Source organism: Myzus persicae, unplaced genomic scaffold, assembly GCF_001856785.1.
Source record: "Myzus persicae strain clone G006 unplaced genomic scaffold, MPER_G0061.0, whole genome shotgun sequence".
Classification (NCBI taxonomy): domain Eukaryota; kingdom Metazoa; phylum Arthropoda; class Insecta; order Hemiptera; family Aphididae; genus Myzus; species Myzus persicae.
In genome coordinates, this window is record NW_019101938.1 from 144,582 (window position 1) to 168,628 (window position 24,047).

The following is a 24,047-nucleotide window of genomic DNA, read 5'->3' on the forward strand; positions in this document are numbered from 1 at the left end:
TATACGTATAATATATTATTATTATAATTATTATTATTATTTAATTATTATTATTATTATCGTAATTATAATTATACTACAACACTTGCTGTTGCCTGACGACTAGTGGCCCTCCACCTCCGCCACCACCGTTGCCTCTGTTCAGCAGCATTTGATCCACCGCCACGTTGATCTTCTTCTGTTGTATCTGCTTCTGTTGGACCGAATGATGATGCTGCTGCTGATGGTGATGTGGATGTTGATGGTGGTTTTTCATGCCGTTGATATTTTTTTTATCCTGTTGGCTAGCTGCCGACGTTGGTATCGCCGACGTCGCCGCTCCGAGTCCCGCGGTCGACGTTGTTGCCGCCGTCGAAGAAGACGACAACGCGCTACTATTGGGCGTTGCTGTGGACGTCGTCGTCACGTCGCTCAGGTCTGGGTTTGGGTTGTTCTTCGTCGGCAATGTCTGTTCACGGCAACCCGTGCCGGCCGCCAGTAGTTCCCGTTCCTTAGTATTGCGCCACTTCATCCGACGGTTTTGGAACCATATCTTTACCTGTACGAAATAAATAAATACATTTTCAACGAAATTTTTAGTCACGAAATTCATGTAAAAAATTAATGAAGGCAATCCTAGCCCATTTTTAAACTTGAATACTTGAATATATCCACGTAGTGGACATAACATGATATGACCCCGTAGTTGTTATGGTTAAATTTAATTTAATCCAAATCCTAGTTTAGCTGTATATAATCTGTATATTATACCGGGGAATTGTATTTCGTTTTACATAAGATACACTTGCATAAACTATTAACGTTTTAGAAAATTATTTTTTTTAATCATTTAAAAAAAACGTTTTTCTTAAAAAAATATTTTTTATCATTAAGGTTTTTATTTTTTTTATATATATTTTTTAAAGACTTCATGTATTTCTAATTCCTTATTCCAGAGCAAAGTATTTTTGGAATACTTTGATCTTTAAAAATCAAATTTTGGACGAGTATAGTTTATTTACAAGTATTTAAAAGTTTAGACGAGTAAAAAATATTATTTGTAACAATTTAAAATACCTAATGTAAAAGAAAAATCTTGTATTTTGTGGAATATAGTCCAACGTTAAATAGATCACCCCATAATTACGGATTGAGATTTTAATTAATTAATTTTTATCTTTAATCTTAGTTCTTGGTATATAATACAATTTATTATAATAATATGAAAAATGTAACACTAGCTTTTAAGTTATAAATTGATGTAGTTTACATAAACATTATATTTATGATCACTGTTTACTCCATTACATGATTTACAATAATAATAGTGTAGCCAGTGTAGGTTACTATACGTACTATAAATTATATTATGTTTTGTAGGTATTGAAGTATTGTTTAAGCGCATTATCGATATTCTAATATTGTAGGGCTTAAACAGTAAACAGTCCGAATAAAGAGAAAAACTCGATCCCCTACATGCCTCGCCTCCAGATCGTAATATTATTATTATTTTTTTTTTTTTATTGAAACCACAACAACAAAGATAATTGGCTTTTTGCAATTTAAATAATAACATTATTATTATTATTATTATTTTTTTTTTTATTGAAACCACAACAACAAAGATAATTGGCCTTTTGAAATTTAAATAGTATTTACATGGAAAAATTACATAATAATTTATTTTATATTATGAGCAACAGAAAGAAGCAGGGAGAATAGGGAAAGGAAAGTAATATAGGTATTAGGTACTAGTATAGGATGTATAACAAAAACAAACACATAATAATAGATTTGTATTAAATTAAATTGATAAATTTTGATGATTTTTAGGAATTTAAAGGCAGATTTGATGCTGTCTGGATCAAGACCTAATGCTTCTTGGAGGTTAGCTTTGATGTTCCCACAGTATTTTCTGAAGTGGCTAATTATGTATTTGAATACCATTACTATATGATTTACAAGTTACATACATATATGCAACACATTTTGGTATTGTCCATCCTCCTGATATTATACAATAAATATTTATAGTGAATAATATTCACATACGGACTTATGGTGAGTACTAAGTACTGAGACCAGAGTTGGTATAGATGTACAATCGGCAGTCTGCACCATCAATTATTCGGTATTCGTAGTTATATACTGATATATACATTTGTTTCAATGCTATTTGCTTTTTAAATTTAAATTTTGTTTATTCTACATTTTTTAAAAAAGGTAGGATGTATTACGAACTTTTGGAATATGCTTTTGGATGGGACTAACCGCTCCACTTCCATGCAAATTTCGACCCTTCTCCACCGCTACTTGATGATTTACATTATGTGCACGTGTTATAACTGTGTGTATATATAACTTATTCAAAAGAGATATAGGATATTTTGTTATTGTTGTCAATGTATTGAACAAGTTTCAAACACAATGCCGTATTTTTTTATTCATGCAATAAGTACCAACTGGTACCTACATATTTTTTAAAAATTACTTCCAGTGCGTACCTAAACTTATCACCTTTTAAATATTTATTATTATCTGGAACAATTGGTAAATATTGTTATAAAGTATTTCCTGTTCATTCAAACTATTAGTTAATCTTATATAGTTGCAACTTTATAGGATCAATATCGTTTCATTCCCGAGTCTATAATAATAAAGCTGTTCCATGTAGCCATATACGTTACCTATAGATGCCAGTGATAAGTTAGTTTTTATCTATTTGTTGAAGTAAAATGGGTATAATTTATCCTTGTGAAAATAGGGTATCTGTCAGTGCCGCTTAATTTGACAGTTGGCTTTTGTTCCGATAATTTGTTACGACCGATATTGCAATAAACATTTTACACTATATAAATCAAATTATCCACATTACATTACTTACATTTTTTTTCTGTTCTACAATATCACCTATATATTTTTTCAAAAACTAATAAAATTATATATTTTTTCATTCATAATTAATAGGTAATTTGCGTGTGGCTTATGGCAATATCATTACTTATTATGAAAGCATAATTTATTTTTTAATGTTGATCGTCATTATATTACAAGCACATAATAGCACATTACTAGATCATTTTAAAAATACAGTCAATGCTCGAAATTTTTATTCGTGAGTGAAGCCCATAGGAAAATCGGGATTTCCCTGGTAGTCCCTTAAAAAAAAATTATAACATAAAAATAAATTTGTTTAATACTGTAATATAATACCGGCTGGTGGTGGCTGTACAGTATTAATGCTTATTAGTTATTTGTAGTATTTGTTCACTCCATTAGAGGCCTACGTATAATACGCTTTGAAACCAGTATAAATATACATCCCTATTTTGTTGTACGAACCACTGATGAAGTAAATTACTTAATCATCGTATGTACTATTGTACTAAAATTAATGAATGTATAAAATGTAAATATAAATAAATATGTTCGATGTTCTAATGACAAAAATAAACAATCATAATAATAATTAATGTGTATAACAGTATATTAATATAGAGAGTAGTACATTTTAAAAATTTTTATCATTTTAATACTTGTTTATTTTTAAAAATTGATCGTGTAGTATATAATATATTATATGATTTAGTTGTAAAACGTATTAAGATCGAAGAGAGGGTTTTATAAATTTAATATATACAGGCCTAATAAATATATCCCTGTAAAAATGTACCTATCCACCCTGGCTCGAATAGTTTATTGAACTTAAAACTTAAAATGTATGAAAAAATTTCTGGCTAAAGAACTGGCTGTGTGGCGTGTACTTCATAATATCATATGAAATACGAATGACATTCAAACATTTTCTTACATAGTAGAAGACTGTCCAATGCCCAATAAGAAAATGTAATGGAAGTTAGAAGAACCTTACCAAAAATTAAAAATAATAAAGACGATTAAATTTCAACGCTCGTTTCCGAAACTCGTTCGGAACTTCTCGAATAGGGAATTGGCTAAGAAATAGAATTTAAACATAATTCAAGCATTCCAAAATATCACACTTCTTATAAGATTACTGATTCTCCACCCTTTGTCTTTAACCTGATGTCAGAAAGACTTTGGCATTAAAACAATCGAGGAAGAAGCGTAGCAACCTTTCATAATTGTTTCTTAACTAGATTAGAAAACTCCAAAAATCCATCAAAAATATTTTGTCTACCGAACGACGTGATGCCCAACTGTACGGTTTCCTCGCAGTTTTAAATAGTGGAACAGCACGGCATCTCGACGTTGCTCCGGGTCTAGACGCCGACTTATACAGTCCGGACCGGTAGTGACGCTAAACGCCGTCCACAGAAGGGAAAAGTACCTTAGCGTATGTTAATCTATGTGTCACTGAGGGGTTTACCACTGTACTTACTCTTGATCACACATCTACAATAATGTTTTTATTCCCTACCTATACATTATTCCTTAACAAAATATGATTTAATACAATAATGGTTACAGTGATTTTCACCGTGAAAGGGATTTATATATGTACCTATTTTAATTTTTAATAAGTTAATGTAGTTTATAAGTTCATTCTAGTACATAGTCTGTAGGTGTTCTACAAATAATTAATATGTAAATAAGAATTCTAATACAATTTGTTGTTAAAAATTAAAAATATTATAACTCACAATCAAATCTATAACTTGTAGCTGTATTAATGTTAAATATTTTATACAAACTTAATTTATATTTTTAATACAAAGTTAAGTTGGTTAAAATTGCTTAATTGTATGATATGTTATGGTATATGTATTATAGGTGTACCCATATATATTTTTACATGGACCCTTGAGTTAAGCTGTTTATTATCCATCGACAAATAATTTCATATTGACATATCTTATAAACTTCTACTTAACTTCCCAGACACTCATCCAACTTTCTAGACTTTCAATAAACTTTTGAATATAGTACACCGTTCTAAAGTCAATAGCTCTTGTCTGTAATCCGGTAATGATGAAATAACTATACGAAGATTTATTAAAAGCATTTTATACGTTTACCGCGACTCCACGTTAAAATATTTTTCTTCATAGAACAAGAATAAAATTACTATTAAATATTGTATAATTATATAAATAGCTAGAAAGAAATCGATTATGCTCATATAAAAGTATACAAATGTCAAGTTTAAGCATTAAATGTTTAAATAGAATACCTACCGATCGCAAAAATAATTATTAATTAGTAAATTCTACTCTTAACTTATTATTATAGTTCATATTATTTGTGCACTGATTAATAATAATTACAACTTAGTCTTGGATACTCATAAATAATAAATAATAAGTTAATGGTTTTTATAGAACAATAGAACTATAAACGATATTTAAACAATTTGACGCCGTTGGCAATATAAATAAATGCTGCTAAAAATATTTACCTTCCCAAAAATAAATGTTTAGTTTAATAATACTATACACATTAAATATTAATATATTACCTACAGTTTTATGTAAAATATATGAAAATAATATAAATATTTATTTTCAATTACCTGTGAATCTTTTAACGATAACTTGTCGGCCAATCGCTTTCTATCTGGTTTGCTGATATACTTTTGCACCTGAAACCGACGTTCTAAGCCCTTCCGTTGTGCGTCAGAGAACACGGCCCGTCGCATCATGCCCCTCCGTGGTTTTCCCCTGTTATTTCCACCAACTACTACACCGTTCATCACGTTTAAGGTGTTGTTGTTGGTGCTCATTAATAGCATGGTTGTTGCTGACGGATGATGCTGATGATGGTGCAATGGCGTAATTCTATGATGATGTGCAGTCGTTCCGGTTATATGTACAGATCCTCCTCCGTTTGCACTGGATCCCCCACTATAAGGCCACGTGGTGGAAGATGAAAAAGGCGACGGAGGAACGGAAGCCAGAGAGTTCGATGTTCCGTTGTTCGCGCTAGGTACTCCATTTGATCGAGACTGCATCATGAGGATTTCATGATGAGTGTGAGGATGTTGATGAGCTAAATGATGGCGATAATTGTACTGAGGGTGTACTATAGGGAACCTGTTTATTCCAGCTCCATTTGGTCGTCCTGGACCTAAAAATTGTTTATTAAAAAAATATTTATAACCAGTATAATATTATTTATGTGCCATTATCGACGATTATTTAGTAGGTATATTTCCCAAATACCACAAGTACCAATAATTAAGCTTGCAAAGTTGTCATTACTAACTATTAATTACCAAGATCAAGTTTAAATACCTGAATTAAAAAAAAAATACAACTTTAAATCTAATATATTTTAGAAGTAAAATTCAAAACATTGAATCATACCTATATTTATATATAGTAGAATTTATATACCTTGTATATAGGTATCTAAGCGTCATAAGAAATCTATCAAATCTGCTGTTGCTCGATTTTGGTTTCAATCAAATGGTTGTTAAATTGGTTTTACTTATTTTTGGGGTGTATTTAATTGTTACACCTTATGTCCTTACACATAAATATAGTATTTAAAGAATCAAGTACCCTTTTACAAACAAATTAGGTACCTTGTAAGGTGAATGTTGTGTGTTAAATGTAAGGCCTACAATAGAACCTATTATATGGTAGTATAAATTGTTAGTATTTTTTTTATGGAATTAATTAATGTGGACATAATGTTTTGCTTTTTGAATATAAGTAAAACGACAAGCAGCTTGGGATACCAAATGGACTGCAAGCCCCGCTAGCTACATTTTCCGAAATATTACTATTGTGTAACCCGACTAGTCAGTGTATAAATAAATAATAATAAATAACCACAGAGACGGTGTTAATAATAATATAAGCAGCCGCAGCTGTTACCTTCTCATCTTATTATGATTATTACTGCGTTACGCCGACGCCACATTGCAGCAAAGAGCAGGGCGACAATATTCGCGCCGCCAACAGCACGTGTTGCAATAATAATAATAATAATAATAATAATAATAATAATTTTTATTCTGAAAATAATTCAAGTGTTGTACTCATTTTAGTCACGGATCTATGATATTATGCCGGGCAGCAGAATGTTCCACTGCTATCGCCTACGTTATAGTAGATGATTTTTAATTATTTATTATTATTATTTTTTATTATTGTATAAAGAAGGGGACGACGAAATATATATACTATATTATAAAAAAAAACAGAAATGCAATCCGGTGCAACAGACGCTAATAACGACAACAACACTAATCGGTGGGCAGTGTGTGCAACTGACTTCAATAGTAAGAAGAATACGGCGGAAGGGTCCCTTTTTTGCGGCTGCATTGGATTATTAAATATATTATAATAAGTGAGTGGAAAAGAGATGGGAACAAGGGTAGCGCTGAGGGTAGTGTGTAGCGCGTGCGTTTGACAGGTTCGCCCAGGGGTTGGCGGCGGCGAATGAGTTTGCTGGCAGAACTGGGGAGGTGTATTAGAACAACAGCGATATGGAGCGGGGGGTAGGTTGGAATCACAGCACTCGATTACACTGCGCCGGGACGGGGTGAAGTCGGTTATTTCTCTTGTTCGCGCATTCTATATTATTTTCCTTATTTTTCCATTCTTCTCAAATTCGTCTCTATATTTATTATACTCTCTTATACATCTCCCGAGTTCTCGTTATAATTTTATTGATTATTATTTTTCATTTTTTTGCTTTTATAATAGGTAGGTACCTTATCGTATTCGTATATGTATGTACAATATATTAAACAGAACAAATATGAAATAATAAATAATACATGGCGATTAGACCAACGATAATCGTCGTTTAAAATGCTATGTAATAATAAAATATATAATATTATATGATTATACGAATTGCTGTTAGTTGGTGCATATATACCGCTGTGTTGCTGCGTGTGCTGCCGATGACATTTCAGTCGAACGGAGGCCGGCGGCACGTGTCGGCCAGTCGCCGTAGACGCGACTGTACGAGTTTATGTTTACGACATACGCGAATGCGTTTAACGATCTATTTTAACGCGTGGTATCATTCGTCAAAAACATATCCACGTACATCGCATATTGCTAGTCTGTTTTTGATTTACGGTGCTCAAACTTTATAATAACGATATAAGTAATGAAATAATAATATATTTATTATTTATATATGTATATCATAGCTGTAAATACGATAGTAGGGGGTAATTATAAGAGAAATTATTATTGTTAGCAACTGTGCAACATTCGCTTACCCCCTCTACGAACTCTCGAGGCAAACGATTATTTTATAATTAATGATTATTGTACGAGGTATATGTTTTTTGGCACCTTCGAAAGGATCGCACCGTTTGAGAAAAACATTTTTCCGGGTCAACGAGAAATTATATTATTATTAGTTTTTGTTTTTTTTCTCTAAAGTTATAGAAACAACTAACAGAAACAACAAACTTTCTGTTATAGGTAGGTACACAACTACTAATACCACCATCATCGCTGTACTTTATATATTATATTATATGATATACTATACATCATTAACGGTGAAGATTACAAATTACTTTAAACAAAATTTAAGTAATTAATCATTTCATACGGCCTGACGTCGGCCCAGCAGCAGCTATAATATATTATGATATAATACATAGGTAAGTAATATATAGGTGTAATTATAGTAAGTAATTAGGTTGAAATGCTGAGTATAATATATAACAATTAATCTCTATAAGAAATTTAATACGCTATAATTACCGGGATTAGTAGAAGATGAAGTGGACGTGTTCGACAGTGCGGTGGAATTGCACACACTTGCGCCGCCACCGCCAGAACTCTCATTGGCGTTGTTCGCCAGACCGCCGCCACCGCCGCTGCTCGATGGTCCGTTGGACTCCAAATTTGCGGCGGCCAGAGGCAGCAATGCGGAGTTGTGGAGATTCCCGTTGGAGCCCACATTGGGATTCGCGGAGTTGGTGGGCCTGCGTGCGATGGGCTTGGCAATGGTTCGAAGAGATTGTGCAGGCTGTGGAACAGTGGTCACTGTGCTGGTGGCGTCCGTCAAGAAGGTGCAAGTGGGCGGTGTGTTAGACGCGGCGGCCTGTAGACAAGACGGCGGAGGTGTAGGTGACGGACTGCAGGTTGCCGCGTGTACTCGGTTTTGGAGTAACTGCTGCTGCTGCTGATGCTGTTGTTGTTGTTGCTGTTGTTGTTGTTGTTGTTGGTGGTGGTGGTGGTGGTGGAGAGCAGCGACTGAAGCGAGATGATGATGATGGTAAAACATTGGACCTAAAAATATGAACAAACACATCATACTCGAGCATCTACTTTTTTTTTAAAAGAAATTCATGTGTAGGTACCTTATATTATGTGGTCAAAATGAAATATTAATAAACACATAGGTATCTAAGTATTCAAAATATAATTTCAAATGATTCTGAGTCACTATCATTATTGCTTATTTGGAAGTTACTTGTTGACTGTTGTGCAATTATGAATTATGATGTTACATGGACATACCTACCATTGATAGTATAAAATTGATAGGCCACCATTCAGCCTCTCCCGGATGTTCCAGAAAAATAAGCTTATGAGGTAATACCCATATTTTGTACACCATGGATAATTCATTTTTTATTTTAAATGAATAACTATTTTATATTTTTCTTCTATGATTGGTAATATTATGTCAATATATACTTCTCTTAAAACTTCTAAATGTCAAACAACGGATAATAGTTAAAAATTCAAACGGCAAGTAATAAATATTATTTATTTAATAATAATTATTAGTACAATAGAAGGGTAGAAATGGTATAAAGGCGCTTTCACAGCTATATCGTGCGCTAAATCGCATTGTGATTAGACGATACTTTTTTTGGTATCATGTAATAATCATGTTGCGACCAATTATATTAATATTTAACTACAGCTCAACTTTTAAACCAATATGATTACCTGTTGTAACTTGTAACCATATAGTACCACACCTTCGCATGAGACAACACAAGACATAGCAATAAATCCGACTTTAAATTAGAACGGCCACCTATTAGTTACTACTGGTAACAGTGGTAACTATGATATGTACTGAAACTTCGGGAACGTTGCTCCACGAGTGTTTAGTATAGCAATTATAGAGATTTCCATATGGCCTTAATATATATAATATATTAGTATCTAGCCTCTAGGGATTGCCAATTTATTACATATATTATCAATGGGATATACTAATTTGTACACACATAGTATAATTTAGTACTTTTATTGGTTATCGCAGCCACCCCGACTTATAAGATTTTCCGATAAAATCTATTCTATTAGGTATTGCAACTATCACAAGTTATAAGTGTTATAACACCGCGTTACATTATTGTTGGTTTGTTGACATTATATCGGATGTCTTACACATTAAGTTCCTAAGCAGACTAATATTAGCTGTTTATGTTATTGTGACTTACAGATGACACAATTGTCCAAAAATAATATAACGCAGTATCAACCTGTAGTAGTCTCAATAGCAGAAAACTACAGTTTTTTTATACACATATTTCCAATACTTAAATTTTTTAAAAATAGCCTCTATAATTTATAATTGATACTTTTAATAAACATGCATGCTTTGAATATTTCAATACTAAAGGATGAAGAAGATGTTACATGTTATTGATGTTAAAAAATATTATTTGACTACAAAAAAAACTATAGTGGGTGAAATTAATCATAATATACTCCATATTAAAAAATGCAATCATTGTCTGTATAAGTATATAATATATTGATATGAATGTATGCAATTTCAATACGATCACTGTAGACTAAATATGCATAGGAAAATTACAATTGATATAACATAATATTAAATACCTATAAATATCTTAGTAGTTTGAGCTATAATGGTTTTATACCGAAAGCTAATAAAAAAAATTTAAAAAAATATCTTAGTAAATAATATAGATTGCATATCAAAAAAACATTGTTTTTTACAAGATGTATTTATCTTGGTTGAATAGTTGTAAAAATGTAAATGATATGCTAAATCAAATTTAGTTATTATTTTAAACGAGCTATTTGTTCTCTGGTAAAATACCTATAGCCGTCGACAGGGAAATACTGTAAAGATAAATACAATTATAAAACAATCAGAAAAGCTACCTCTAAAGTCTAAAATACATTACAACTCTTTCACTTTGAGATTTTGAACTGTTTTTAGTTCCTTACATAAGCAATAGTTAAATGCACGAGTGCTATAGTATTATAAAAGCAAACTGTAGATTATACAGCAGATTAACAGGTAAACAGACATACATTTTCTATGATTGATTTCCAAATGTTGTGTGAATTGTATCATAAAAAAAGGAATTTATCCTGGTTATGTTTGTCTAATGTGTATCATACACACGACATAACAAATAAAATATTAATTGTGGAGTGTGGACTCTGGGTCAATATTAAAGCAAATTGTCTTATACTATCAAAATGAAATAGGAGAATATTATTTGTGGCTTTCATACTTGATATATGACTATATACTTACTATATATTTTGTATGTATAATATACATAATGTATATTGTGCATTGTGTTTAATATATGACATTCGATAACACAATAATTTCTAGGAAATAAACCTTGCACAGATTACATAGCCATCATGCGGAAAACCTAATATTACAAACTAACATTTTAAAAATGTTCTTAAAAAACTAAAAAATTACTAATAATAATATAACATATGATATATTATGTACTATACAAGGGGTGATTTGGAGTTTACGATTGGAAGAATACAGAAAATTATTTTTTTAGTGCACACTTTGTCCCTTATTCAATAACAGGATTAAAAACAATAATAAACGTAATAAAATTGGATACGTTTAATTTATTAAATATAAAATATAATTTTCTATTTTTAAGGCGAAGTTCTTCAATAATCTCATATGTACTTAATTCTTCTTCTCGTGTGTAAGATCCCATGATAACAAGATCACTAATTATTAGTATAGTACTATTTAGTATTTAAACATGCTATTAACTTAAGAAATTATTAAAATAATTAACTATATTTATATGTAATATTATGTTTTTTCAAGCAATTGGTACGTATAACAGTTACAAAATAAAAGTCAATGGGATCCATTCCCCAAATAACCCCGTAAATAAGCCTGTAATTAATACTAATTATCCTTATACATATAGATGCTGATCCACCAATGATTGTTATAACAGAATATAGTCTAATATAGCCTATAGGTACACATATAAATAAGTTATCCATTCTATACAACTGTAAATTTGTAACGATTGTCGTCATCGACATCGTACAGTACTCCCTACGTTGAGCACGGCTAATATGCTGAGTGTTAGTAATGGTAAATGTGCATATATGTATGCAATATATACATTATGCTGACGCATGTTTTGCACGCGTCGTGTTAATAGTCGACCGGGACTCCGAGCAGTCGATAGATAGAATCAAGAGTCGATGGTCGAGGGTCATATACTCATATAGTCATAGTGAATGGTCGAAAGTGGAAGTCGAGGGCTGACAACGACCTGAAGAGAACTCGCAGACGACCAATCAACCCACATTGGATATCGGCACCCACGACACAGTATGGTCCGATCGGTAACCCTCAGTTATAATTTATAAGTATATCTAATACATATTATTTGATGTTTGATATATTATAAGATTCGATGTTGTAGTAATAATAATACATTAATATTTAATAATAGATACACACAAACACACATATATATATAGGTCGAATATTTTGCTTCGCATAAGGTAGGTAACCCTGATCTCTAGTAATAATAAAAAACCGAGATCGAGTCTCTGAGACCTCGTTAAAATAAACAGAACGACACAGGTCGCGAGAAACAGAACGATAGGTGGAGAGGGGACGTTACACAATGTACATATTATACAGTATGTATTTTTCTAAGTTATTTCATGGTTTTGTTTAGTATATACCGATGGCTATAATATATGAAATACTAATTTAGGTAGGTGTATTATTACATCTAAAATTTTTCTAAACTAAAATATGAATTAATAATACACAAGGAATAATCGCGTAGCTTAACATTAAACACACATACTTAATAGACCCATGACATAAGTAAAAATGTCAGGGAATCATATTTCGTTTTCCTAGTGTTTGCTTTATAATAATCGTGATGTTTCGTGTCATTCCTGGGTAACTCTATACAAAGATCGATTGACTAACAGCACATATAAATGTATATAATAAGTCAGCTACATCGTCGCTTAAACATTTTGTATAAATAGTTTTATGTTACTATTAGTACTAAAGAGCTTCAATAGCAATATCTCAGCTGTATTTGTGTTATGTTACATTATGTCCTAAGTGAAATAATCGATTGTACATTGTGTACACAATATTATGAACGAATATACGATGTACATTTATGTAAACAGAGAAGTGTTAATAGTGTTATAGTCGGATGTGCAGTGTTTACTATTATGTTATATCTTATCACCTACTTATATCTATGTCATTGACAAAAATAGTAGTAAATACAAATTGTCACATTTATTATGAATATTTCACTCTTAAACTAAAAAAAAATAATATAATTTAGTGTTAAAAATGCAACTTTTAAGTAAATATTATTAGACCGTTTTTCAACTTTAGGCTTCGTATTATATTCGTACAAATATATAAGGTACTGTGAATTTTTCAATACGTATGTTGCAATAATATTAATAACATTAATAATTGTTACAGTTATTGTACCTAATAAGATATTATTATTATTATTATTATTATTATTATTATTATGTATAGAGAGACATACATTTGCAAAAAAAGGCTGTAAATGACAGCACTAAACGACTAATGCTATAAATTAAAGAATATGCTACTTTCTTTACCCGTTTGGGGAATAAGAAAAAATGAAAGTTATAGCAAAGAAAAAAAAAGAAAAGATCGAACGACAGTCCCGCCCATTATCACCATAATAATAATATACTTCAATATCATTGCACTCATAGTCCCTTTATAATATTAAGCATTTATATACGTATTTATATTGTACCAGTGATATATAAGGCGTTTAGACGTTGAAATTAACTATATTTATATGTAATGTTATGTACCCACCTATTACGTAATTGACTACATATACTATAACTTAAAAGAAAACATTTACAAAATAAATGTTTTCTATTGCATTTCGTTTAGCAGTTTATGACTTCCAATTATTACACTCTTTACCTACCTATAGCAATTGTATTAATTATAAGTTATAAGTTATAACTATATTATTATTCATTCAATACTACAATTGAATAATATTATGTTTTGCAAACGACAAATTCGTTGCGTACAGCTTTTAATATTACCTATATATTACTTTTCCGTTTAACCTAACCACTCTTATTAGTGATTACATTTGTTAAAATACGTTATTTGGTTATATTTATTAGTTTGTTCTAATATTTTCGTACTACACTAGAGTTTGTTATCATGGTGAATTCAACTTACCAGAAGGCGATGAAGCGGAAGCTGCTGCGGCCGCGGCTGTAATTCGCAAAAAAGCAGCAGACGCCAAATGTTGGCTGTGCTGTTGACCAGTGTCATATATATTTTGTTGATGCGGCATCATTTTTCCACCGTACCCGAAACCACTGGACCCGTTACTCCCGTTGCTTCCGGTGCTACAGTTACTACTAGTACTATTGCTTCGCCCATTAGAACATCCTCCTCCACTGAGAATGGCGTTTACGCTGAAGTTTAACGATGACACAGGCATGGTTGACGTTGAAGTAGGTGTTTGGGTTGATGTTTGTATCGCAGATTGTTGATGTTGATGATTCATAGTTGTGGATAGGTATATTGAAATAGGTGGTGATTGGGTTTGCATTGATGGCATTTGTGAATCTTCCTCAGAAACTTTTAGTGATGATGCTTCTTTATCAACTGTTAACATTAATGCCAATGAATGAATTAATTAATTAACACATTGATTTATGTTATAAGATAAACAAACTATAATCGGTTGTAAGATTTAAAGATACCTACATGACAGTAAATTACTACCATAACGAAAATCGTGTAGGTGCCTATAGATAATATTTAGTAAAAATGTATTTTTTATAATAAAGCCATATCTGCAAATTAATGTGGTAGAAATAGTTAAAAATAAATTCTAATTGGAATTATAATATTATTGTAATCTATACCTACCTCGAGAGCTTTAATTAACCTGACTAACTTAATACCTATACTACTAATAACAATAACTAATAACTAATAACGCGGAATATACATATACTTGCCAGATAATCTGACTATTTGTGTAATGAAATTAATGAAACTGTATTGATTTTCCAAGTGTATGTAGTTTACCTACCGCGTTAATAAAATTGTTAATAAAATGTTAAATTAATAATATTATCTTATATTATTTATAATTAAATAATGATTTATAGTTTTCATATTCATCAAACAGTTACTTGCGTCATTTATAAATCACAACTACGTTTTAAATTATGCTAGTATAAAAAATAGAGAAAATAAATAACAATTGGTTTTGTAGGATTTATTTTTATTGAAAATAAAATATCTATTTATGTGAATCTTTAAAACATAAATAATATTTTTAATGTACCAGCATCCAATTTAAGAATATAATTATACATATATCTACCTACATTTTTTTTGTGATTATAATCTAATTCACTAAATTGGTACTAACATGTTGATAGGTAAGAATTTGAGATTATATTTTTAAAAAAATTTAAATAAAAAAACTTAGCTATAGGTAACTGAATATTATGATTATATTAAGCTTGAATTTGTGAATTGTTTTACTAATTATGAAATATCAAATCATGGGTATATTAATCATACATAAATTGCTTTATACAATTCTAGATTGTTATTGATTTTCTTACTTTCTCTTTTTTCAATATCACTATCACCGCTAGCATTAGTGCTGCTGCTCTCTTTTTTCTTAGCTGTTCTCCTTCTAAAAGGAATGGTGCATTTACGTCTCTTAATTCTGTAGTGTTCTGCATCGTACATTCCATTAACATCATCTTCTTTTTCTTCTTTTACATCCATTACAGGGGATGATAGTTGTATCTCTTGTGGACTACAACTTCTACTTTTGCCTTCACTGCTGCTACTATTATTACTAGTATCTTCATTGTCGTTATCTTGTTCAACCAACGGATGTGATGGAGGAGATACAGTTGTTTGCACGTCACTAGCATCACCCGAACAAGATATTAGTAAATTGTGTATGAGAAATGATGTAGATGATCGTGATCGAACGCTGCTGGTACACCACCGACCATTTCCGGTAGCCCTCTGGCGTCTCTGATGCTGTTGTTGGCAATCTTCGATATTTTCCCCATTTTTCAATTCGTTATTCTTATTTGACGATTGATTATCAGTTGTAAATGTGGTTGAAGTAGTATTCTCCATCAAATTAGTTTTAGGAAAACCAAATGTAGGAAATACCGATAAATATATCTATAGAAAATGGTTTTAAATTTACTTTAGTAATGAATACATATAAATTGAAAGTAATAACTTATTTGATGATCATAGATGATGTCACCACCGTAAGAATCGCGTGCCAATACTTTTATTTAGCAACATTTTCACACGTATTTCACAATATAATATAATATATTTATATATATATTATAAAGCGGTGGCTATTATATATACCATTGTAACATAATGTAAATTAAATAAAAATAATATTTAGAAAAACCTTTTTATTTTATTTTTCCAGTGTACAAGGAATCCAATAAAATCCTTAATCGCAAGATACACATTTATTCACCACACTGGAAAACTATTATCCGCACAACTGCTAGCAGTAAACTATATAATACATAATTATACACACAACAACTTGATTATTATTATTAAAATTATTTTACTTAGTATTATCAATAATGTTAAAATATTATATAGATGATAATACAACAACGGCGGCTGATTTCGCACTGATTATGACACTGGCGGTAAACGGCGGTGGTCTTCTCTGGGCCTTAATGTTTTTGGCCACCACCATCATTGTTTTTCCTCTCAGTCAACTTATTCCCGCACCCCCTTTAAGCAATAGAAGGGGATGAAGTGGGTGCCACCGGGTAGAGTGAGATGAGGGATGCTGTACTGACGATAATTGTCGAGTATGGTCGGCCATTGCTGCTATTGCTCCTATGGGCGTGCCTCGAGAGAGCAGGCGTCACGCCCAAGTTACCTCCACCAAGCTGCAGTTAGCTACCCCACATCCCGCAGCCTCCAGTGGAAAACGAACGACGATAATAGCAAGAGAAAAAATGACGGCCTTTAATAATAATAATAATGAGATAATACCACCGAGTGTAAATATAAGGTACCTAATCGATTTAAGGATTTGGGGTAAAAAAACCACTTCTCTGTATAGTTTATGTATTTATTATATTATATATTATATACATCTTACAAAAACAGAAACTCGCGCCAACAATCACATTGTAATTTACAATTTGATTTGTATAGTTAGGTATAGTGTTACACAATAATGTAATATAATATAATTTATAAACAATATAGATATAATACACAGATAGGTTATGTTTTAAACAGATTGAAGAAGGTGCACATGCTTGCATGAGATCCTTATATAAACGAAGCTATAGACTTTGTCCTTAATTATCAGTCTAAATTATAAAACATATAGTATGGACATAGATTTTTTATACACACATGAAAAACATGTATTATGATTTTTTTTTTAAAACACTACAAGAAAATTATTTTGTTGACATAAATATTATTAAATTCTATTTGGATGGAAAAAATTGAGTCGACATTCTGTCCGTACATTACCCCCCCCGGCTTTTCTCGAACGTCAGCTCGACTGCTAGCTGGCAGCTAAAAGACCGTACACGACAAGGAAAAAAAATACGACGGGATTGTATATTAGAATAGAGATTTAGAATAGAAAACTGAGGAATATGGGGATAGAAGATTACGCTGCTGTTTTTGACGCTATGAAAAAGAGTATGGAAGGAGAAAACCGATAAACGGCAGCAAATGGGCAAGAAGAGTGTAGGAGAGGTTAGGGAAAAGAGCAGTAGCTAGTGTGTGCGCATGACGGCAATGTATATTTATTTTATACATATACATAATATATGTGTTTATTTTATATACATTTCTATTTTATAAACTTTATAAGTGTGTTATATTATATTGTTGAGTGTAGTATTTAATATTTATGTTGAACAATATATAATAATAATAAATTACACAATTAGGTAAATGCACTTGGTGATAAAAATAATTGTGTACCTACCTAATAAATTAAAACTGTGAAAGTTACTGAAAAATAATTTATGATTTACCTATACATAGTTCGGAGTTCCATCATTAAAATAATATTACAATGATATAATTTTATATACAATGGTTAGGTAGACCCACTGACTATATAATGTCCGAAAATACTACATTCAACTTGTCAAAAATGTTAAGTCTTTTGATTACAGTTTCTTCTTAAAATAATAAGATTCCTAAAATCCTTTATTTTCACATTTTAAAAATATGTTTCTTCATTATCAATTTTTAAAACTATAATATTAATCAACTTTATTGTTGTATAAAGTCAGTTTAAATTCCAAATTACAGAATAATGGTGTATAAACGATATATAAAGTACATAATAAATGTCTACTCTTGCAGGATAAGTTTTTAATTAACTAACTATAATAAACATTGAACGTCAAAAGTTTTTGATAAAATGAGAGAAGAAATATTAAAATATTTTTGTTCTCACCTTTTAATTTACTGAACCAGCTCATCTCGTTTAAATCCTTTTTCGTTTGAAATTTCCCAACCCGCACATTCAATGTGAGTAGGATGTACAATATTATTAAAATATCCAAGATAATATAATGGTAATAAATAATAATATATGAATTAATTATATAGTTATTCGAAGTAGGTTTGTACAAAAAATGTAATACATTGAACATCATATATATATATATTAGACGTTTATGTTTGACAAAGGTTTACATGACGTGTACACATTTAATACACTATAAACTATATTAGTAGGTACCTATCTAGCTATATAGGATTTATGTATACTATATTATTACGTGTATGTTTTATAAAGATTTTCTGAAATTTATTCGGGAACTAAGTTATGATTTCATTCGAAAGCACCTAGTCCAGTATTAAACTTACTATAGTGAAGGACCTTTTTTAAATTTGTAGACAAATAATCTAGATAAGTAGGTATTGAATTTAGGGAAATTAAATATAAAATAAACGGGGAAGAAGTAGTAGCATAGATAGAATTTATTTTTTGTACCTTTATACTGTACATACACAATTAATAAAACAATAACGATTAAAATTGTATTTTTAATTTTAGACTACCTACCTATGTATTAAAATTTAAAACAAAGAATTTTATTTCACAAGAAAACAATGATCAAATTAACGTCTAAAACTTAAATAAAATTATGAAATTATGTTAATAAAAATAACATTATTACTTACAAAAATAAGTATAACGTAAAATAAAATATTTCTAAAATTACTTCAAAATTCTAATATCTTATGTTCATTTTTCTTCATTGAAGCGAAGCCGTCAATTACAGCAGTCAGCAGAGTAGATACAATAAATTTAATATTTTAAATTATTCATTATATTATTTGATTCATCAACTATTGAGTTATTCTTTCTGTTATCTAATAAACCTAAATCCCAATAACACCTCTTGATTGTTGGTTAGTTGAATAACATTTTATTAAAAATATTGCGTATGACATAATTTTATACATTTTTTGCCGTTAAATTTCTAAGTCAAATAGTTAATAATCAATTAGTAACTAATTTAAATATTAACTAATTTAAAAAATATACAACACTGAAAACTAATTCGTTTACATATTAGATGATAAATATTATGAGTTATAACTCAACATTTAAATATTAAACATACACCTAGCGTATTATTATAGATTATTCAATTTGGGTCATAACGACAATAGGAAAATATGATCTTTTTAATTTTAGTTAGCAGATATATAATATATATATACGATATTATAATACTATGTACGTTTACAAATTATCATAGGTAATTAATAAATATTTTATTTTTCGTAGGTACTTAAACTTACAATTTAAATACAATTTTGATACGTAGGTATTTTTTCCGGGGGTGTATTGCAAGGTATTAAATATTTTATAAATATGTTTTATAAATATGCCATATTTTCTAAAAATTTATCTCAAAAAAAATGTTTCTTTCTACGCTATAGAAAATTATTCAAAAAACATTTTTTTGTTACTTACTAATTTACTCCATAGTTCTAAGACGTGTTGTTTGAACAACTCATATAACACGTCATAAAAAAACAACCAAAATAATATACAAATTATCCATTTAATATGCAGAATGTATATAATATAAATCTATTTTTATCCACTGTACATATTTTCAACAAGCGATCTATTAACACATAAGTTATATTTATGATTACGTTGTATGGTTCTTGAGTAGTGCGGCGGGTTTAATTAACCACAGAACTTAGAACAAAAAAATAATGAGGGGAAGTAGGTAACCACTTGCTGTAGGTACACTTTCAATTATTGGACATACTAGGTATCGAGTGTTCTTCGTCATTGAGGAGTAAGTCGCTGTAATGGATGTGTTAAATTTGAATTTAACGATAAATCATTACATAACATACGAAAAACGATTAGACATAAAGCGAAGGTGGTCTGTCAGCATATGTTACTAAGTAATGAGTATATTTTATGATACATATATTCATGTTCCTATAAAGTTATTTATTTTACTATAAGTAACAAGTTACTTTGAATTTGTCAAGGACATTGAGTTTGAAAATGTCATTGTGTGTATAAAATATAATAATATACGTTATTAAATTAAAAAGTATCAAGTACCCATGAATACAATTTTTAAATTATAAAAAAATGACTAAAATTATTATTCTTTATTTGTCATTTAATTTTGTCCAAATTTTAACTTAAAATGAAATTAAAATAAAAAATGATTTTATATATATAATCTACCAACATATTTAGATTTTGGTTGGATCCTGGAACCTTGTTAAAATGTTCAATCCTTACCTATAAAGATTTAATATTTTATATATTTTCGATTACAAAATTATTCGCAAATTTTCTAGGTTTTTCACGGCTTTGGCAAATTATGAGAACATTTGAACTTCAAAAATTCAAAAAGCTTATAAAAAAGTGCCAATTCCTAAATATTTAATATTTTTAAGCATATATATGATAGAAACTTATTCGAAAGTTGGTATTAAATTTTAACCCAGTGAAAAATTGCTTATCGACATTTTTTATGAAAAACTAAAAAAAAATTTAATGCCTACTTAAATTTTGATACAAACTGCAAATTTCAAAGGAGTTTTAGTGTCCTAAAAGATGAAAACAAACACAAAAATGAAAAAAAATACATCATTGTAGAATCAATAGGTTTGAATAGTAAAGTATACAACTAATAACATTTAGTTAATAAACAAATAATAAAATAATATATATTCGTTGCTCACCATTCACCTAATACCTAGGTACTTATACAATTTATGTTTTCACTGTTTCACTCTGTATACCTACATATGCATTTCTGCATACATATTAATATAAGAAAAGGTATGCCGTTATACTCTCCAATAAACCAATTGACTCTAAAGGTATATCATGATTTTTCAGATAGTAATACTAGTAAAATACTACCTATATATAAAATATATAATATGGAAATGCATCTGAGGACTGAGATACGGTTTACTTCTAAGTTTATATAATATTATCTTGTAGAAGGCTAAACAATTATAAAATAAACAACTTTTATGCATCTTTATTTATTATTTACTATCTACTTATTTATGTTATCTTCAATATTCATTACATTTTAAAATGTAAATGTGGTTTATGAATTATAAATAAGCATATATTTTATTAATAATAAATGACTAACGATTCCGATTTTAAGGATTTCGAAAAATAAATATAAAAATAACTTTTATTTATCTCGCCCAAGGTTGACTTTTTTATGGTTTCGCGAATGTTTGCAACAATTGCCATTGATATTTATACAAACACTTGACATACATATTCATCTCTTGGATATAAACATATTTTGGGCAATTATATATTTAGATAATTGTTGTTTATTCGAGCCATACGATGCGAACAACATAAATATTATTGAGATGACCTAGTTCTTACACTTAACCACTTAAAACAACAGTATGGAAAACCTTGCTGTACTGAGCAGATTTATTTATAAATTACAATCATATACTTGGAGGTTACTATATAGTTTTGGTAATTATATATACTCTCCAGGGGGCAGTGTTCAGTGTATACCATAAAATATATAATTAATAAAATTAATTATAAAAATTTATAATATATTTTATAACTACCCTAAAGTAAATGAATTTGAGCATTAGACATTGTTGATATAGGTCTTATACCCCGAGCGCATTTTAGGGCCTTACGGACCACACCCCACTAGCATGATTACTCAAATGTAAAAAAAATCCTAGTTCAAAACCAAAGTTTCTATTATTTGTTCTTGTTAACAATAAATTTAAATAAATTTATAAATGTGATAAAATTGAAAATATCACGATGATCAATGATGATAAATTATCATAAAACACACAATACAAATTTATTTCTTAAAATTATTATTTGACACACAACTATTTCGTATTCAGAATATCAGGACTTTTAAAAACAATTTAGTGAAAATGTGATGAAAAAATATTATTTTAGTTCCGTGTATGTGTGACGTCATTAGACTGGAACAGCACCAGAGCTTATTTTATACTTTTAAATGTTGCTCAATTTACACAAAAATGTACCTAAAAATTAGATTTTTATTTCATACGTTGTACTGCGCAAAAGACGAATGGCTATAATAATAAACTTGCTTTCTGTTAAACAGATGTTGTTCTTTCAACATTATGTGCAGAAATGTATGATACAACTAATTTGTTCATTCATCAATACTTAATATATAATGAATAATATTGTAAAATGTAACTTTATTTATACTTTATTGTAAAACACATAATGCATGTGAAACAATAACATTTAAAAATGAACAAAAAATTATACCGTTTAGTTTATCCTTTTTTATAGTAATGTTAAAATATTTGTATTAGTAATGTAAATAAAAATATGGCACTAAATAATTTTTTTTAGAATTTAAAACATTTAACGTATAAACAAATTTTCGTTATAAATAAATGATTTTTTGATAATGTTCGGTTAGTTCTTAGTACCCAAAGTAAAAAATATTATTTAAAGTGCATAAAAAAAAAATAGTGATAAAAAAAATATTTATTTCTCAATTTTGGTAAGGGATACTACATCGTCAAAGCCACGAATCCCCACCGTTCGCTGAGCAATCCTGCAGGCTGCAGGTGTGTAAAGCTTTTAAACTTTTGAATTGATCACATTTCAACATGGTTGCAAAATAATAAACAACTTTATTAATGTATAGGCTTGTAGATGAGTATTGGTAATTATTTAAAATTCAAGTGTAATATTTTATTTTATAAAATCAATGGTGTATATGAATACCATAAAATATCAATTTGATTAACTACACTAAGTAGGTACATGAATTTCTACTAATTATGGGTGGGATATACAATTAAATGATTTCTAATGAAAATATTAGAACGCTTATACAAAAGTTTATGTATTTATGATATAAAAAATCCTTAGAAATTATTTTGTCCTGGACTCCACAAAACCTAAGCCTGTCACGATTGTACAATATAAACATTCAATATGCATATACCTGCCCACGTATAAATAAGTTAATGATGTACATACATACTGTATTATAAATAATATATTTATATTGATCCATCATTGCCATTGCCAAATGCCAATTGCTATATATATCTATGTACAATGCACTCTCGCTAATTTCCTCGGTCCTTGATAATATTATTCTTATTCGTATTAGAAAACAACGGCGGCTGTTACATATTCTGTTCTAATAATAAATCCTGTTACAGGCGTCACGCTTCGGCCGATTAGTCAGCGCCGGTGGACGCCGAGTGCACACCACTCGATGATCGTATCCCCTCTTTATCCATAT

The 24,047-nt window shown here is 29.7% G+C and overlaps 1 protein-coding gene across 1 annotated transcript; it reads right to left on the reverse strand.

Annotated features, from left to right (window-relative positions):
- Nucleotides 1-17,053, reverse strand: LOC111030834 (homeobox protein 5-like). Its single transcript, XM_022310528.1, has 6 exons — nt 16,637-17,053; nt 15,807-16,389; nt 14,395-14,829; nt 8,640-9,170; nt 5,471-6,024; nt 1-538 (listed from the first exon to the last, which is right to left on the reverse strand). The coding sequence occupies exons 2-6, from the start codon at nt 16,339-16,341 to the stop codon at nt 77-79; spliced, it is 2,517 nt and encodes an 838-aa protein (XP_022166220.1). The 5' UTR covers nt 16,342-16,389; nt 16,637-17,053; the 3' UTR covers nt 1-76.
- Nucleotides 17,054-24,047: the final 6,994 nt, after the last annotated feature.